General features: G+C 43.9%; 2 protein-coding genes across 18 annotated transcripts in view; both read right to left on the bottom strand.

The window, feature by feature from the left end:
* The window catches only part of TAF1 (TATA-box binding protein associated factor 1), a 33,782-nt gene extending 28,763 nt beyond the window's left edge, over positions 1 to 5,019 (bottom strand). For 4 of the 11 annotated variants that reach the window (XM_082323465.1, XM_082323456.1, XM_082323461.1 and 1 more), the window contains exons 1-5: positions 4,874 to 5,019; positions 4,508 to 4,625; positions 3,785 to 3,901; positions 2,653 to 2,793; positions 1,966 to 2,207 (exon numbers count right to left, since the gene is read on the bottom strand). In XM_082323465.1, coding sequence (XP_082179591.1) covers positions 1,966 to 2,207; positions 2,653 to 2,793; positions 3,785 to 3,901; positions 4,508 to 4,625; positions 4,874 to 4,999 — 744 coding nt within the window. In that variant the 5' untranslated portion in view covers positions 5,000 to 5,019. The other 7 variants (XM_082323460.1, XM_082323458.1, XM_082323457.1 and 4 more) reach the window with 4 other exon arrangements.
* Positions 5,020 to 8,030: 3,011 nt separating this feature from the next.
* On the bottom strand, positions 8,031 to 19,380 carry LOC309595990 (rho-related GTP-binding protein RhoG-like). 7 transcript variants are annotated; one of them, XM_082323663.1, is made up of 4 exons: positions 19,011 to 19,084; positions 15,409 to 15,464; positions 12,729 to 12,769; positions 8,031 to 9,691 (listed from the first exon to the last, which is right to left on the bottom strand). In XM_082323663.1, exon 4 carries the CDS (start codon positions 9,668 to 9,670, stop codon positions 9,095 to 9,097), a length of 576 nt encoding a protein of 191 aa, XP_082179789.1. In that variant the 5' UTR covers positions 9,671 to 9,691; positions 12,729 to 12,769; positions 15,409 to 15,464; positions 19,011 to 19,084; the 3' UTR covers positions 8,031 to 9,094. The 7 variants fall into 7 exon arrangements, with proteins under 7 accessions (XP_082179789.1, XP_082179791.1, XP_082179788.1 ...); XM_082323665.1 differs by lacking the exons at positions 12,729 to 12,769; positions 15,409 to 15,464 and adding an exon at positions 16,581 to 16,661; XM_082323662.1 differs by lacking the exon at positions 12,729 to 12,769.
* Positions 19,381 to 19,746: the final 366 nt, after the last annotated feature.

Here is a 19,746-nt window from a genome sequence, read left to right as displayed (position 1 = left end):
CAGCTCCTGATGCAATCAACAATCTCTTGGTTAAACTTGAAAAAAAAGTTTCTGATCCACCTGTTTGATGGATCCTTCCTTTTCAAAAGGATTTTTTCTTAATTTCAGACACCAAGAAACTCAACAGAGGGGAGAAAGATTGCCTTTACATATTGAGCATATGGTAAGGCACCACCTGGAAATAAATATTTTCATTTTGAACAATCCATAACATTCAGAAAGACACATGGAGATGAAGAAGAGTTGATAAAATTATTAGCAAAAGAGACAAAGCTAGAAGACAGTTATATAAAGCAGAGATTTCTTAAACAACCAAATAAAAACAAATACCACAGTCCAGAAATAACACACTCTTTTTACTTCCACCATAATGCAGTTCCCCTATATGCATACTGCATACCTGCAAAACCTGCACTAATAACAATGACAAACTGTCTCTTCTGTTTCTTCTATGATTATGATTGCTGTTTTTTAAGCACTGGTAATTGTTTCTTCAGAGCACTCTTGTAAAGAGGGAAAGCATTATTCCCAAATTAATTGACAGATTTAGGAAACGGGAATTAAAACCAAAGATTTGTAAAGAGACATCCTATTAATGCTCATTGTTAATCTGTTACACTGATCCCCAGAGGAAATAATGTTTATATGGCCACTCTGTCCATCTCTGCCCACATCCACATTATCCTTCTTCCCAAAACTCCCCCAGATTACTTCTGAACCCTTTGGCCAGTTTCAATGAGCTTTCACCAATGAGCAAAGGTCTCAGATGTAGTTAAGCTGCTAACAGTTTAATGAAACACAAGTCTGCTTCTCCACATGCTATTTTAAGTGGTTTCATCAAGAAAAGCAGTGCTACATTAACATGCATATTCTCAGGCATCAACCAATCCTCATAACCAACTCTACAGGATTTCAGGCTTTGCCAGCTCTAGTGCTCATGAATTAATTATGAAAAGCGCTCAGCATTAACAGCTTGCACTGATTTCTGCACCCACTGGGCACATTCAACACTGAACCAGTCCCTGGCATTACATGTTGAGCACCAAAGAAATGAACACATCAACTGCTAATGCAGTAACACAGGAAACACGAAATTTGCAAAAGCCAAGAGAGTGTCCAGAAGGCTAATTTCTGTGCTAGAGCCTCATCTAGATTTCTAATAGACAGAGGTTAGCCAAATTATTAAAATATGACTTTTAATTATGCAAATTGCTCTGCTCCTTACACAAAGCCTGTGACAGAGGCACACATGAAACCAAGTTATCCTGGCTCACAACCACCTGTTTGGCAACTATAAGCTCATATTTATTCTTCTTCCGCTCCCACATTTCCTCTCCTCTTGACAGCTTTAAAACTTTCAAAATAATTATTGAAATACATCGACTATATTTGCTATTTGAGAGCATTTAGGAAAGTATTGTAATGAATTCACTTTGTGCAAAAAACAATCATTCTTTCAACCAATGTGTTATTGAGCTAATTTCTGATCCATACTCGGAGCAGTTTTGAGGAAGAATTAAGTAAAGGATACAGATCACAAATTGTTTCAGGAAGAGCACACCAAATTCAGGACAGTACGAAAGGAGGAGCAAATACTTGCCAGAAAAGCCAGAAAGCAGACAGATTAGCATTATATTTTTAATCATCTGGCAAAAGTATTCTCTACTATCTCAGAAAACCAGTTTTCACAAATCAACAGGCCTGTGCTATGGTCTTACAGAACAGCAAAACATTACTTCACACCCTGATTCATATGATGCTTTTTAAGAGGCTCCTGCAAATAGCAGGAAAAGCATTACATGTTAAGCAGTCTGGAAACAGCAGCACACAGAAACTAAAGTAAGTATCGAGGTGAGCAAGAACACCTATGCAATTACTTACTACATACCCATAATACTATACAATTCATATTTAGAGGGCTTACATGATACAGTTTATGTCACTTCCACGTATCTCTTACAATACCTTGCCTGGTCGAAATTCCGGGAAGAGCTCTGTAACACTTGGCAACTGTTTGGTAGCATCTCGCTGCATGATTCCTGCAAGAGGAAGTGTGAGTTTGCCTTCCTTGGATTCTGCCTGCCTGGCTTCTTGAGGTCCCATCTCTGACTCAGAATCAGAGCTGCTGCTGAAATCCACCTTGTCGGAGGCAGCAGAGGAAGGAGCAATGATGGAGGGCAAAATGATACCGTCTCCATCTTCAGATACTACAACAGAACAAGCACCTTATAAACAAAGAGGTTTCCTCCCTGTCCCCTAGTACAACCCCATAATGCCACATCTACTGTTTATACCAAGTTATGCAAAAATTAAGCTTCTGCAGGTGTTATGAGTACCATTCTGGTTTAACCTTTCATTTTATCCTAAGCGTTCCAGGTGAATTTCCCAGCCACAACTGAGAGGATGAGATAAAAAAGCAGTTTCATTGTCAGTATCAGTATTTTAACAATCACTGGAAATACAATATTTCACCCTACATTTCAGACAATCCTATAACATTGCATATCAGGACAAAGACCCACCTTTAGATGCAGTCTGCAGATCGAATTTTGACGACGCGTGGTGCTTGCTGCAGAACGAACTGCTACACAGCAGCGTTTGCTTCCTTCAGACATTCACATTGCCAGAGAGAAGAAGAAAGTCCTCACTCACCAGTGGCAGCTGCATCCTTTTCATCTTCTTTCTTTCCAGGTACTGGAGGTGGCGGTGGTGGCGGCATCAACTTGGAATCAATATCTTCACAGTCAGCATCATAATCATCCTCATCTTCATCTAACCAGTCAGGAGACAAGACTGCATATTAAGCAGACAATAAAAGGGAACCAGGCACCCTTCCCATTCATACTATCTCATACCTGTCCCAGCCTGATGAGAAGACCATGTCTTCTCATTAGTAAGGAGACCATTCTCATTTTGTAACTAGGTGCAAGACTCTTACAAGTCCAGCTTCCTGCACAAACTCATTTGCAAGACTGAAATTTAAGAAAGAGTGGGAAGGAGGGAAAAAGGCAAACTGACATAAAGATGACTGAAGCACTTAAAATATATATATATATATATGTATTTCCTGTCACCTCCCTATTCTCCTATCACCTCCCCTTATTCATGCTTTGCAGAGCAAATAAAGCTGCTAAAAAAGTAAGAAAAATGTGGTTAAAAAGCCCAAATCACCTTTACATCCCACTAACCACAATATGTTAACAGAAAGGTTAAGTGTAAGGCAGCTTTAGGGAATATGCAAAGATGTAGCATTTGCACTAGCAGCTCCTGAAAGGGAAAAGCTGCATGTTTTTGAAAATCTGTTCTAGGCCAGACAGAGATCCCTGGGACTGACAAAAGAACCAAAGTGCCTTCTGCAGTCATTTCAGAAAAGGAATTCAAGGGTAAAACAGGAGAGAGATACTAAGATTGAACTGACTTTCTAAGGGACCAGGGCCTTATCTCTATCTTTGAGTATCTCTGAGAAGCACCTGGCCTCCTGCATAACCCTCTTCCTAAGAACACAGGTTAAAGAAATATAAGCAGGTATTGGGTATTCTCTGCAGGGGATCCCAGAGCAAGAGGAGGATCCTGGTTTCTCTTCTGAGTATAGTTTAACTCTAATGAGGAACTAATTCCTTGAAAAAGGAAGATATCAAGCAGTGGCTTCACCCAGTGAACACAGTTTCACAAAGGCTTATATTGGGTTCTTGAAGCAAGGAGTGAAAAGGCACAAGGTCACCTGTATAAGAGATTACCCTAAAATACCTTCTAGAGATAGAGCTGTAACGCTAATCCCGTTTACCTTGTCTTCGAACTGGTTGCAAGCTGCCCATTGCCTGTTTATACCTACGGCTCTCATCTTCTGCCACTTCGTTAATATCTGAATAATCAACAGCATCTTCCGTGCTCTTAACCCAGCCTAGGAAGAAAAGAAATCTAGTCACACAAAACTTTATCCTAACATATATTACTAACTTCAGACTTCACTATGTACATACAAATCCTTTCCTATGCTTCCTTTTCTTAGAGGAACAAAAACATCCGATTAGCATCCCCCATCAAACTATTTTTCCCCTCATTCCAACCAAAAGCTCCAAGTGCTCCAAGCTCTGACTTTCCCCTAAAGATTAGTAAGTAACCAACTTCAGCATAAGGAACACCTTTCACTTACTCAATAAAACTGTTCAACAAGCTCAGAAATAAAAAAAGAGACATAATAATGCCGTGCACTAAATAGGCTTGTTTAACACAGGGGAAAACACAGAATAAACTTATTTATGAGGGAGAAGAGACAAGGAAAAAAAAGTTATAAAAAATGAAAGAGAACAAGCGCAAAAGTGACCAGGAGATAATGTGGAATTCACTCTGGCAAGAAGGCGGCAAGGCCTTTGCCAGAGGACTGCTGACCAGACAATTACGATATTCCCTGCAGCCCCAGACGACCTGGGTGCGTTTCTTCCTCTCCAGTCAGAACTCTGATCCAGCGCCCCTCTGCCATTTCACCGCAGGTACCCCAGCGCCTAACCTTCCTCGTCCAGGTGGGCTCCATCGGCCTCCGGGCTGTCCTCCTCGCTGGCTGTGATCTCAGTGATCAGGTTGCCCAGTCCCAGCACACCCAACCCGGCCAAGTGCTTCTTGGATTCCTGAAGAGACCGGAGCCACGTCCAAGCCGGGAGGCTCTGCCAGCCGGGCCGGGCCGGGCCGGGCCGGGCCGGGCCGAGCCCCCCAACCGCCTGCTCGGTCCCGTCCTGGAGCCTGCCCCACCGACGCCTCCTCCCTGGCCCGCCCCGGAGCCGCGCCGCTGGGACCCCGTTTCTTTTCCCGTCCCTCAGCCCGCGCCGCCAGCCGGGCTGGGCCGAAGCGGCGTCTCCCCAGAGCGACACAGCCCTACCTTGTCGAGGACGCTGTCCCCCTCCAGCTGCCCCGCCTCATTGATGTTGCCGAAGAGGAACCCAGCCAGCGAGAAGGGCTCGGCGCGGCCGCCATCCGCATCCTCCTCGCTCTCCGAGTCTGACATGGCGGCGGCGCCGGCCCGGAACCGGAACCACGGCCCGGACGCGCGCGGAAGGAGGCTCCGCCCCCCCCGGCCGGCAGACAGCGCCCCCGCGCGGCCGCGCCCCGCCCCAAGGAAGCGCGGAGGCTCCGGCGTTCACCGAAAAATCGTTTATTGCCTTTGGGAAAGGGGGTCCGGCTTTCCACAGGAAAGAACTACGTTTAGAAGAGGCGCGTTACAAACAGCAGGGTGAGTTAATACGAGAGCCAGAGAGATGAGGAAAGGTTTATTACAACTTAATTCCGCATAATTTAAAACAAAACAAAAAAAAAATCCTTTAAAAGTGTTAGCTGTAATACAAATTCTTTTATAGTATAAAATCAAGATGCCAGTGTATGTATCAGTACCACACTTAAGAGCCTTGGGCTGCCGCTGCTGACGGGTGCTCCCTGCAGCCCACCCGGGGGTTGGGACCCCCGCGAGATCCATCTGCTTCCCAGGGTCAGCCCAAGCAGCACCGAGGTTTCTACAGAGTGAGGTTTAGCACTCGGAGACAAAGCACAGCGAGGCTCTTCTAGTTTAAATTTCATAGAAATAGCTACAGCTGTAAACTGGAGAAAGCACTCGTACATCTAAGCGCACCTCATAACATCCTTTGGACACAGAATTCCTGAACTGCTCAGCTCCCTGTGGATGGCTTCAGCTATATTTAAAAAAAAAAAAAAATTTAAGTATTTCAGAAATCATTCACGAACTGAAAGATTAGAATCAGTCTCTTCATAGAGTCTCTTCTGTGAATTAAGACATACACACTGCATTTCTATTCAGTAACAAACCAAGGAATCTTGAACAGTTCAGGAAACCCGCACAGCTTAATCTGGGTTTTCTGATCTCCCAAAACCAGACAAAACCCATCCGTGGGATTGTGCGAAGTCTGTATTTGTTACCTGCCTACAGGAAAAAAAAAAACAACCAACAAAAAAAACCCACAAAAAATCCACAAAAACAACGTGGGAGAAACGGAATGGATTGTAGACTGAAGCACTGGACTACTTACAATAAAATGCACCAAGAATTGTAGGGGGAAAAGGGAATGAAGATCACCAACTGAGAATGCCCACTGAATGGAAAAGCTCATTGGATCCCTGTGCTCCTGAAAAGCAGAGGCTGGAGGAAACCAGCTGTCAGCCAGCAGGATTTCTACTCCTGGCAGAAAGTGACAGAAATAACAGGCATCTAAATGACTATTAATGAGGTACTCCAAAGCCAATAAAAAAGTTTTTGACTGTGTTTAAAGTTCACTTTCTGCTCATTTTCATCACTGTCGTGTTATTCTCCTCAGTACTGTTGTGCAATCAATTTATTAAGTAATCTAGATGGGGATAAAGTGTTCTAGCATAATGTAATCAATAATGTAATCAATTCAAATAAATTGATTAAGTAGTTGAATTTTATCTCACCATACTCTCTTCCAGTTAACACCAGGATGGCTGCTCTGTGAGCCTACAGAAACAGGGGGGGTGTGTGCAATACTTGCTCACAGGATTTCTTCTTCTCCACAAAATTATTGTAATCCAGTTAGGAATAACCACAAAAGATGCAGAACTAAAAGATTTCAGTATGTAAAAAAGTAAAAACTTTTAAAAACAGTAGTAGCTTCAGTACAAAATTGCAAATATATGTAGCAAGAAAAAAAAAAAAAAAAAGAGGTGCCTGTTGTTGAAATTAAAAGTCTATTTAAGAGCAGTTCAAATATATCACAAACTTTTTAAAGTACATCTCTGAATGAAGCGAAGGTTATGGGCTTGCACCAGGGTAACTAGACAGTTGATTTAGGCCTGACCAGCATTAAAAAAAAAAATGTACACTGGCTTAAATAAATACATTTTAAAAACGATAAACTATTTACTCAGCTACTGAAATTTACCTACAGAAAATAATCGTGAATTACAAGGCACAGAGTTAATTGCTGCCTGCAAGTCAAGCCCACACTAAAGGCCTACTACTAAAGTAAAGGCAGAACATGGTGAGTAGAGGTTACCTCACTGAAATACTCCTACACCCTCACAGCCTGCAGGGCACTGCGGTAGGAGCCACATCTGGAACAGCACTTCTTCTATGAGTGCAAAAGACACAAAGAGACTCCAGGCAATGGCACTTGGTGAAGAAAAATATGCAGAGCCTCGAGGCTTCTGCAGAAGTCATGCATAACGGGTGTTTTGGTGTTGCCTGCCATCAGGCAATGTTCGGAACTCGGTGTTGGTTCACTAGCCGCATATACCAGTATTTGCATTAACTGCAGTTTATAATCTATGGGTTGCAGTTTGCTAAAGCAGTACCAGTACAAGCATCTCAGATAAACAAAAATTGCAGTTAGTGTCAGCATCAGTTACACCAGCTGAAGAAAGGCACATCCTCTTCAAAGAGCAGAATTAGGGCACAAATACGTATGTTTCTATCCACCTGGCATTTTTGCCCGTATCAGATAAAGCAAGGTTAAATTAACACAAGATCCCTAATAACCTTGTTGATGTATTTTCTGTTATCTTGCTAAAATGAGGTTTTTTTCTGCCCAGGATATACACCAGTGCACTTTTGCATGTGTGGGATTCACAGGAAAGCAAGTTCTGAATTACCAATTGAGGCTGCATCCAGACAAAGACAGCACTGTCAACTTCAGACAACAAAGCCCAGTCCAGCACCACTGGTTTCACACAAAATATTCATGCTTCAAAGGAAGCATGCTGCTTTCATACTACCAAGCTGTAAGGTTAAGGCTAAGGAAGGTTTCATGCGCTCACTCCTCAGCTGGTCCCGGAATGACACATAAAGAACAGTGCACATCCTGAAAATAAAAGCAAGCTGCCACTCACTAGAGCTGCTAAAGGAAGTTAAAAAGTATGTCAATAGAACTTCAGTTAAAAGAGTTTATAATAACTGATCACCTAGTAGAGAGGAGAAAACTGCCCAGGTAAACCTACCCAGTGACTGGCTAACCATTACAAATTTAACTGAAACCATCAGTGAGTTGCCAGGAAAAAACAAGGGTTCCTGGTTCCTGTAAATAGAACCTCCAAATTTTCTGTCAGTGTTCTCTCAGAAAAACAACAAAGGAATTTGCCATAAAAATCTCAGGTGATGGCCCCAAGAACATTAAGAAGTGAAGCAATGAATTTCTCAAGAGCAAACGGGCTGCTATCAAGTCTCTGAGATTCATCAAACGGATCACACTGAAAATCTCGTTTTGAGAAGTGTCATCCCAACTACCTCAGTCAGTCTGAGAAGGTAACTGTTAACTTTATTCTCAGGGTGCAAAGTCTCTTTGGAGAGTGAAATAAAAACACAGTTTAGAAGATTATGGAAGACTTGCATCTAAACTACTCTTCTACCTCTCCAATTCAAAAGTACAAAAATCACGCATTTGAGTGATTCATCATTATTCTAAGTTCCTTACATTAGGAGAAATCAGCTCCTGCTTCTATTAATAAAATCACTGCAGGTGTTCCCTGGGTCTTGCTCATTGCATTAAACATGCCTTATGCTAACTCTTCATATAAACGATCACAGTTCACTATAAGGTCAATCTCAGTAATATTTCAGGCATTTTTGCATGTAAACAAATTGTTTTCAAGCTTTAAATTGACAAAGTAAAACAACCGGACAGCCAGGCTTCTGTTTGTAAAACAAATTCAAAGTAAATAAGAGATGGGAAAAGCAGCAGCTACACTTAAAGCAAATTTATCAGAATTTGTGCTTTTCAGCAAATCTAGTAACTGATGGCTATCTAGTAAAGAAGTCTGGCTTCAAAGAAGTCCCTTCTTTTATTTTGCTCCATTAAATAAGGACAGAAGCCAAGTGATCCCTGGAGAAGCTGGAGACTGGAACTTTAGAAATAAAGTAGATATTTGACCTCTCAGTTGGGAAAAAAAAAAAAAAAAAAAAAACACAACTGTTGTGTTTCAGTTTCCCTGAAGCAGTAAGACTGCAAGAATATTCGTTGCATAAACCATTTCTGCTTAGAGCTGTTAGTGCAAGATGCAAATCTTCAATTTAACTCATTAAAGAGCCCTCCAAGATTCTAGTCAATATTCAACTTCGAACATCCATCACCCGAGGTAACTACAATAAGACACATTTTCTTGTGTTCTTCTTTGTCACAGGATACAGAACTGCACGCACAGCTTCAGCAAACACCTCCCGAACACCCTCCTGATTCAACGCTGAACACTCCAAATATTTGACTGCTCCAATTTGTTTAGCCAGCGAAGTACCCTGCTGCGGGGTAGTGGGAGCCAAGCTTTGCTCTTTCAACTTTTTAACTGTTTCCAGGTCATTTCTCAAGTCTCTCTTCGTGCCCACTAAAAGAATGGGAACATTTGGACAGTGGTGAGAAACTTCAGGATGCCATTTGTGCCTCACATTTGCATAGGAAGAGGGGCTACCGATGGAGAAACAGATGACGAATACATTGGTTTGAGGATAAGAGAGTGTGCGCAGGCGGTCGTACTCCTCCTGGCCTGCAGTGTCCCAGAGATTCAGGCTAACTGTCCGTCCATCAACAGTCATTTGGGCACTGTAGTTGTCAAACACAGTAGGGATGTACTCTTCTGGGAAGGCATTGGTGGTATAGCTGATGAGAAGACAAGTTTTTCCCACAGCGCCATCTCCAACAACTACGCACTTTATAGTCTGCATTCTTTACCCGGAAACAAAGTCCTGCACAAAGCAAGAAAAAAAAGTTAGGAAAAGCACACTCAATGATAGCCATTTTAAAGATAAGCTTTAGCAAGTGTGTTTAATATTGCTAACAATTTCTTATCACAGCTAGACACACTCAGTGTCTGAGAAGCCATTATGAAGAGCTCACAGCCTAGAAAGGCAATAGTGAAATGGAGACGCATTGAGTTGAGAGCTCAGTGACAACTGGCCGCATTCCAACCACGTAAGTACAAATTAGCCAAATTCTCACAGTCTTGCCTTACTGCCAGACAGTTTCCCACAGGCAAAGGGACAAGTCCTTAGAGGTACCTGCAAGTGGAAAGGGATCGTGACCTCAGATCTAGTAACAAGATACTCTGTCATTTGTAGGTTCACACACACACCTCTGTACACACACACCCTCCAAGATTCACACTTCTTGTCTACATAGTCTACTGCCTAAACAGTTTACCACAAAGAAAGGTCCAAAAATTATACAATAAACGAAGATACCCATTGCTGGGCTGCACTGCTACTGTTTACTATGATAATTGACTCGACTCAGGATCAATCAGACCTCAAGATACAGCAGTATTTAGAGGACACCAGATACAAGGTTCAGAAAGTAGCATGTACAAGAAAAGCTGTTCTTTGAAATATAACTAGCCATACTACCCATATTAGAATACATCAAGAATTTTTCTAAAGAAGCCAAGAACAGATTATTCTCACTAATCAGTGACAGAACAAGCAGAACTCAATAGGCTTGAGCTACAATAAAGAAAGCTTTTACTGAGCATCAGAAAAATACATGCTGTAAGAGATCAGCAAACAGCCTTCCTAGGCAGACTGGGGAATTGTTACAGGAGATATTTGACACTTAAAGGCTTCCCTATCCCTTTCCTGGTATGTGAAGAGTAGAGATAATCAAATGGATATAGCCTAAAATGCAATTAATTCTAAACTTTCATTACATGAACAGCAGGAACTTTGAAAATAGCATGGAATAATTACAAGCAGTCATTTGTTGTACATTTGTTGTATGCTGGAGCTTCCACTGCTAGCCTGAACAAGAAGGAACTTGCGTCTGCCTTCTCACCCAAATGCCTTTGAGGTACTATCAGTAATCCTCAACTTGCAACCAGCAGAAATACGTTGCTTCAAACAGAAGAAACAAATAGTAGGCGGAACTATATTGCATATTCCAGAAAGATACAGCTCCAACACCATCAAAATAGCAAAGGGAATATATGAAAATGAGCAATAGTAAAGTATTTCACTTATAAAAGTCATGAAACCCCCTCCCTCCAACTTCCTCTTCAAGACCATCCAGACAAATCAACAACTTATTACCATTTAAGTCTCAGCTTCGTCCTTTTCGACAAAGTCTTTATCTATATCTACATACTGTTGTCTTCCCACTGGGAGCACACATGATTCCTCTGCACTAAGCGAAAATAGGCTACCTTAAGCTTTGGCACAAAGCTGCAACAGGCGACTTTGCAAAAGACAGAGTGCAACTTTGCAAAAGACAAAGTAATATCGACTTTGGTCACTACAACACACAGTGCTTAAGGAAGTATCAATGTACGTACACATGCACTGCTGAAAACCAATCAGTGGTGGGAAGCAGTGCAGAAACCTTGCTCCAGAAAGACCCAGCAGGACATTGGAGGGGAAGAATTTGGAGGAAAACAAGCAGGAGGAAGATGGAGAAGTAGTTTTATCTTTTTTGAAAATGGCAGGAATTACTTTTCTAAAACAACATGAATCAGCTGAAATGAAATCTGGCAAGTACTTTTGAGCTTTGGCAGAAAAGCATACATGTGAATTCCATCATACATCAAAAAAATCAGTGATCCTGTTTCAAGGCTCCGGTCAAACGTAAAGAGATGTGTATGCAACTGCATATTGTAAAGGTAATCAGTAAAATGAAGAACAGCACTGACCAGCAAAAGCTGACAGCAGGACTGCATATATTATTCCAGAACAGTTGCGCCAAGATTTTCATTTAACAGGGCTGGGGAGGGGGGGAGAAAAAAATAGGTAAGTTCTGTCAAATTAGAGGCTTAGAAACATTTCTTGCATTTTGCAAACCCCAACATTGAAACCCGTTTTAATATAAAATTACTTAAAACAATTAAACATTTTTAGCATTATATTAAACACTGTTACTGGCAGCATACAATACAACATAATATTTCTGAACACAAAGGGTGTACGCGCTAGAAGCAAACAGTGACAGAGCAGCAGACATATTTTAATACCATAACATTGTTCTACCTGAAGATGCAACCGTAACTCACCATCCTAGTCCCTACTGCTGCTCTCCCTGCAGGGCAGATCACTACCTGCTTTGAGACACCGCCATGCTCTCTCCAGCAGCGAGGCTGCCTTCAGGCATTTCCAAACCCTGTTTCCCCTTCCCACTCAGGTAGCACGCCACCTCCTCAGCTGTGACGACACACTGAAAAAGGGTGAGGAGTTGTTTCATCCAGTTTACCAAGTCGTACCACAACGAACTGTGTTGGTACAACCAAGCCAGCGGTAGCATATGGTGGGAATGCATCATGGGGGAGGAACACCATATGCTGCTATTGCTGGCAACATATCACTGGACTGCAGCACAGAGAGCAGGTTTTAAAGCTTATTCCTGTGTTTACTTCAAACCACTGAAGTACTAGAAGATGCTATGCCAGAAACCTTAGTGGTGACAAACAATTCCAGAGCAAAAGTTTTTTTCCCGAATGAACTACCTATGCAACAAACCGCTATTTTGATCAGTCAATAACAAGTGACATCACAGAGATGGCAGAACCAAGTCAGCTGGATACATGCAATAAAAACTCAACTATAGCAACAAAAGTATTGTGGAGAACGAGATACACAAAGCCTTTTATATGCCCAGTTTCTAAAATAAACAAATTGCGAAGACTTGGAAACAGAGATCTCTTTAAAACACAAACCATGAGCTCCCCGAAGGGCTTGCACCTCTATGCATTTCTGTCCACAGCTTTTCACAGAAAGATAGGGTATCCCAGAATTGCACCCCTACCTGCACACGCCAGGCACGGATATCTGGTCTTCACACCAATACTGTAAGACAATACAGGCAGTTTCATATATTGGTAAACTACAAAGCCACATGTATCCTGTGCCATCAGCAGCTAAAATAGCTTGATTCGACCTGATTTAAAACTTCCAATGAAAGTGTATTACCCAAAGATTATTTTGTTGGGGCTTTATTTAAGAGGTCATTAGAGCTTTCAATTCAGAGAACAGTAGTAAGGTAACAAAAAAGCCTGGAACACAAATGCTCTTTCACAGCATTACTATCTTGAATTACCTGACTAAGGCTTGGATTTTAGAAGAGCAACGTTTGCAATACAAAATAGCTCTACGCAAACATGCCAAAACATCAGGCTAAGTATGAACTACACAAATACAATTAGAGAGTTTGTAGGCTTTTAAGTATGCTTCTCTTCAGGGCTCCCTTAAAGTAGTAAGCAGCGTCTTAGCTGAAAGGACTCATGTATGGCATATGCAATACAGGAAAAACAAACACACACCAGGATACATGATTTAGTACTTAAACACAAAATTCAGAGAAATTAAAAAAAAATTAAGATAAATAAATTCTAAAAAAAGAGCAGAAAGAAGCTCCTACACTCCAGAAACCTGTATTTTGTGAGCAGGTGTAGTTTGGTTAAAGATTTACATGTGGAAGACAAAGGTTTTTTTAATTTAAGCCACAACCAAGCAAACAATATTACCTCCATCAGGCCTTTTCTATTAAATCCACATATCTTTTTGTTCAAAATGTATAAAGTCTCTATTTTTTTTCTTGTAAACAATTTGCCTAGCAATAAAACTCTCATAATATAGAAAGAAGCTGGGGTTCAAATTTGCATAGAAAATGCTTTTTATTTCTCAAGCACCCTTGAAGTTGGCACTGCATGCTATTTGAATATAAATATATGCTGGAAAAAAACATACTCCAAAAACAAAATTACCAACGAACATTACCAAGAGCAGGAAAATCAGTTTAGGGTTTGTTTGGGGTTTTTTTGGTGAGCTTCAAAATAATTTGGGGGGAAAACTTTAGAGAGAAAATCTCCACGTACAACAGGTAACAAGAACTAAAAAAAAAGAGAAAAATACAGATTAACACATCAACACATCAAAAACAAGACTTAGAATTTAGAAAAAGAAAGCTAGGCACAAGCTCCAAAGCCAAGTTTAAAGGTTACTCGACAAGAGAAAGAAGCGAACGGAAAGTCCAAAGTAGTGAGAGGTAATTCAGGTTGCTTAGTCCTGCCAGAGAAAGAACTTTCATTAGAGTTAAGGTCGAAGATCATCAGAACATGAAGAGTTCTAGCAGTTACAGCAAAATGGGAATAATTTTCAAAGAATAAACAAAAAAAAAACCACAAACCCAACCACCCCACAAAGAAGTGTTGTGCAAAAACTCGTAGATGAGAGTTATTTCTATCTTGTCCACCAGTGGCTTTGATTTAGAAAACTGGCATTCCTGTTTGAGTTAGTTTCCTTCTCAGAAGATGCTGCAAAGCCTGGCTTCACTGCCTGCACACCTGGCACTTCCTCTGGAATGTGCAAGATTTCAATCGACGTGTCGAGACATTGTCTGGAGAGCTGCTCCCGTTCTGACCTAATTACATATTTTCTGGTATCATTAACATGGACAGCTTGCTCCCCTGTAACCCAGCTAGACATTTGCTGGGGAAATTCACTATTTGGATTCCGCTCCCGCTCCCCACAAAGCTATCGTAAGTGAAATCATAGAATAACTTCATGTTGCATCAAAATTTTTTTGTGGGAGAGAAAAAACTTCTAGATCTTCCATTTAATACTTCTGAAGGAAAGTTCCCTGCTTGCTAAGAGGAGGGAGAAAACAGCAACAGAAAACAGAGAGGAAACATGAACCTGAATTCTTCTGGGGCTTTCTAGATTTATGCTTTTTATACTTCCTGCACTTCAAAAAATTCTTGGCAGAGGAACTACTTCTTAGCAGGATATGTCTCTGCCCTTGTACGTTAACACCAGATGCCTCTTTGTTAGATGGATTTTAGCTTTGGTATTGTTCTTTGATAACTTCATTTGCAGAGAGTTTGTCAGGTCTTCCGTATCTCTCTCTCCCGTTTGGATAGGGCCCCATTTTGGCCAAAACCAAGCAGAAAACGCACTAGGAGTTCAGCCGAAATCACCTGTACTGAGCTATGTCATTCTGTTCAGCCACCACCTTTGATCAATCCCTGTTTTGCAGGCTCAGAAGTTTGATACCGCTTTATCAGGAGCAAGCAGAAGCAGACATTAAGAAATCTAAACGACTTAATTGCTCATCTTTCAGTAACAAAAACGAGATCAGAGATGATTCACTCTGTCCACCTGATACGTGAAGTCAGGCAGAAACTTTCAACAATGAATTAGGTGAATAAGGCAGTTCTAAGTACATCCCACCATCCTCACACATGCAAAGGAGTTAAGATTTTTTTTCATGTGTGCAGCTTAGCCACCAGACCTGAGAGAAGGGGGCTCTCAGTAATTTAATCAAGACTGCGTTACTATTCCACAACAGCTCAGCTTACTTGCCGTTGTTTTAGGCAAGCACCAAATGAATGGACAAGTGCCAGACTTTTAGAACGCATGCCAAGAAAGAGTAAAAAATTTAAATAGGAGACCTCATCCCTAATACCCTTCAGCAATGAATGACCTACTTGGAATTCTCAGTGCCTTTCAAAGTTTTCACATCGCTTTCTGTCCTGCCATTTACCTGCAAGAGAAACAAAACACAGGGCAACAGCCTGAGTGGCAGCAGATGGGGGGGGGGGGGGGGGGGGAATCAACAAGCCAAGCCAGATTTCAGCAGCACAGCAGGAACCGTGCAGTCCACGGTCCAGAGCTCCATGTGAACAGCAGAATCGAGGAAGCTCGCTTTCTGCAGAGCTCTACCTGGAGGTTCAGCTCCCATGCGCATATTACTGATGCCTAACAAGAGCGCAGTTCTCACAGGTTGTTCCCTCAGTGTGAATGCTAGAAAGGCCTTACCCCTTTTGGCACAAAAAGCTATTTCAAAGAAATAAAAGAAATTACCCAAAACCTTTCATATTATGTTTTTAAAACCTCTACCCCTGTCAAATTAGGCTGAAATTGGTTTATCAATTTAAATATTTTTTTTTGCAGGGATGAAACATGCATAAGCTTTACCACATAAGCAGTATTTCTTAGGGAACCACAGTGAAAACTAAGTGGTCTGCATGAGGTATTTGGGCACCTCAACCACACAAACCTCAGTGCTTCAACACTCTTACTACAGGCACTCATACTCCAAATTTTGTAAGAGAGCAAAGATACTAGTGACCAAGTATCAATGACCTTAAATTCCATTAATCCAAGATTATGTTTATTGGATAATAAATATTTCCAAAGGGCATTAGAAACCACCTCATCAAACAGCTGCACAGCTGTGAAATAACACTACAACAAGGTGCAGCTGCACAGTCATATAGGAACTAAAAAATAGGACTTCAGTAGGTATCTGAATCCCCAGTATATGAATGTGACATGTATCCTGCCATAATTAAAAGCTGCAGAGTATTAAACTTGACTTGCCTCCTGCAACCACATGCAGAAGCATGGATTCATCAAGACGGGTACCCTTCACAATTTATTTGAATGCAAGCGACCCTGACACACTTCAAGGGTGAGCACAGTAAAGGTGTAAGACTAGGAGCTGTGACTGCAGGGTTCTGTGCCCAGATCCACTGCACGCCTCCTGGGTATCACAGTCAGTTCATAAAAAGTGAATAACATATGTCCTTCCTACCTTTTATAGATTCTGGCAAGGCCTTAATTCACTACTGTTGGCTAAAAGAAAAAAAGACAGTACCTCAGAGATGAGGTTCTGTGAAGAGGCCCATTAAGCACATTGCAGGATGAACGATAAATCCAGTTAAAGCATCCCTGATTCCTATTTGAAGTGGAAAAAAAAACCTGTTAGTCTATCTTCCTATCATCTTTTGTCATCTGGCATTCATTGGCACCCTAAACACTCTTTATTTTTAAGAAAAGTTCTAACAAAGCCACTGTTGTATTTCAAGGGCAATGTTTATACCAGGAAAACCTAAGCTTTTTCCTCGAGAAAAAAGCCCACACACACTTTTCATTCTCTTTGATTTCTCCTCCTCTGCCCCCAAATTTCACTGGGGGGTAAAAAAAAAATGCACTTGGTCAATTAATAACAGTTTTCATAAGTGTCTTCAAATAGTTTTGATACAATTAAAACACGAGTTAAAGTGTGCACTCACTGTGTATTGTATGTGCTTGTGCACTACAATATTGCAATATTTACCAGTCTCATTTGCATCAAGTATTGCAGTTCTAAAAAGGGAGCAGAAGTTACCAGTGGCAAGGAGTCTCTCAGCAGTCTATCAGATTTACACATACAGGCATAGGAAAGTAAAGAAAAAAAATTAAAATACTCCTTTTAAGGGTATGGATCTTTACATGGTACCAAATTGTGTGAAAACATTTTGGACTCCAAAAGAATCACAGCCTCATCACGTAAGCAAATCAAACTGCATATTCATTTTCCTCCTACTAATTGCAAACCGCATATTTCATTGTTCTTCCAAGATCTCTGTAAAATTCCTTCTAAGAAGAACATTTAAAAGCATCCTTTTTTAAGGAAATAGTAAGCCAAAATGCCAAATATGTCTCATAAGCGTAAGTTCCCTATAGAAAAACTTGTGTGCAGATGAACACTGGCAAACTTGCCAAACAGAGCCTTCATGCTATGTATTTTACATTTGACACAGAAGAGAATGTAAGCGTTTTAAACTCAAAAAATAAGCTTGGGACAACGAGCACAGAGCTAATGATGCTGGCACAAGGAGCACCACACTCCAGCGCGGGACACGTTGCAAGTATAGGGTACACATAAAGAACAAATGCATTTAAAGCTTTTTTATAACTCAGAGTAAATATGATGGGAATCCCAAGTGTTTATAAAGAGTAAACAGATACTGACTATTCATTGGTTCTTTCAAAAAAAAAACAACCAAACCACACAAACGGACATCAAATTAAATCAAAGGGACAGCAAATTGAATCAGAAAGAGGGAGGTTCAGAACAAATAAAAGGTATCATTGCTTCTCAGGGTTTGAGGTTAAGCTAGGAATTCCTCAGTAGGGGATGTTACAAATGCTGAAAGTTTACGGGACTCAAGAAGAGAACCATTAAGCTTGTAAAAGAGAGCTCTGTAGCAGCTGCTAAATGATATAATACCTGTGACTCCTGAAACCCCTCAGCACTCGGAATATTTTAGGTCACTACCTTGCTCTACTCTTCCTGAGACAACAATTTAGCAGTTTTTAGAGAACAGATCAAATACGATTACTCTTACGTATCGCTGTAAAGGAAAATCCACTCTCAGCACTTGAACAACAGACCTTTAGAAAAGGCTAACTCATCATATGCCAACCTTTTATTATATCAGCTGAGAGCAGAGGTCGCCTTAAATTTGTCACGATAGTCCTAACGAGGATTAGCATCAGCCTGAGTTCAGAACAGCCCAGCCCAACCCTCGGGCGCTGCGGTGGAGGAGGAGGAGGACCTGCCCACGGGGCCGTTCCCGCCTCCCGCACATCCCGCGGCGAGAAGCGCGACCAGAGAAAAGCTTGTTCCAAACATCGCCTTTCCCCTGGGCCTCCGGCACCCCCGGTGCTCTCACGGGCACCTTCACCTCCACAAACCCCGCCGGGCGCAGGAGCCGGGCCCCGCGCCCCATCTCCCGCAGCCTCGGCAAACCAAGAAAACAACACGCCCCGCGGCCGGGCGTGACTACCCCGCTACTCCCGCGCTCGCCCTTCCCGCTCCCGCAGCCGGCCGCTTCCCCAGCAGGGCAGGTGCCGAAGGGCACCGCGCAGCCCGGGAAGGAAACCGCGACCGCCGCAGCCCCCAGGCCGGGAGAGGCCGGCGCCGGCCCCGGGCCGCCGCCCCGCTGACAGCCAGGGTGGCGGCGGCCGGACGCGGAGGATCTTCCTCCCCAGCGCTGCCGCCGGGCGGAGGCTGGGGCAGGCGGGGCGCTGAGGAGGAACCCCCGCGGAGACGCGGGGCGCCCGGGGCCCGCGGAGGCCGCTCCCCCGCCGCCGGGCCCGCGGCCACCGCGCCTCGCTTCACCTCGCGGCCCCTCAGGGCCCGCCACGGGCCGCGCCGCCGCCCGTGGGGAGCCCGGGGCGCCGCCCGGCACCGCACCGCGCCCCCGCCGCCGGCCCACCGCCCCGCCCCGCGAGCCCCGCGCTCACGCCCCGCGCTCACCTCCCGCGCCGCCGGCGGCCACTGCTCCCCGGGGCGGCGGCGGACCCTGCACCCGGCCGCACCCCGGCGCCCGCCCCTGCCGCCGCCGCGCGCACGCGCCCCGCTCCCGCCGCGCGCAGGCGCCCTCCGCGCCGCCGCCGCCCCCGGAGGGCCCCGCCAGGGGGCGCCGCCGCGGGAGGGCGCCGCCCCGGGGCTGCGCGGCCCTTCCCGGCGCCGGGAGCGGCGGGGCCGGGCCCCGGGCGGGGCGGGGGGCGGCCGGGAGTCCCTGCCGGGTCCTGCTGGCGGACTTCGATACCGGAATATCTTCGTACCGTCGGCAAATGGTGCGCGTCGCCCTCCGACCCCCTTCCTAGCGCGGGGAGGCGCTACACAGCGAGACCCCCTCGGGGATCCCCCGCCGCCGCGGCCGCTTTGTCTCCCGTCCCTCGGTCGATGTCGGCCTCTCGGCCCGGGCCTGTAACGGTCTTTGCAGAGGAGGACGTCAGGTCCCCGCAGGCAGCGATGACGTTTCCCTTCTGCCCGCAGCCTCCATCTCCCTCCTCACACCTCCCGGGCCCGGCTCCCCTTCCCGCCGCGGAGGCAGGGAGGCGGCGGGGGGGTTAAGCTCGGCTCACCCTGCTGCCCCGGGGCTCCGCGCCCCCCAGCAATGCCAGGGTCAGGCAGAACACCGGGCTACGAGCACCCCGGCCCCAAGGAGACCTGGCACAGGCACAGGCAGAGGCTGCCTGAGGTGCAG

The sequence above is a fragment of the Platalea leucorodia genome, assembly GCF_965183815.1.
Source record: "Platalea leucorodia genome assembly, chromosome: 10".
NCBI classification, from domain to species: domain Eukaryota; kingdom Metazoa; phylum Chordata; class Aves; order Pelecaniformes; family Threskiornithidae; genus Platalea; species Platalea leucorodia.
The sequence above is the reverse complement of the archived record's forward strand: the minus strand, read 5'-3'. Positions and strand labels throughout refer to the sequence as shown.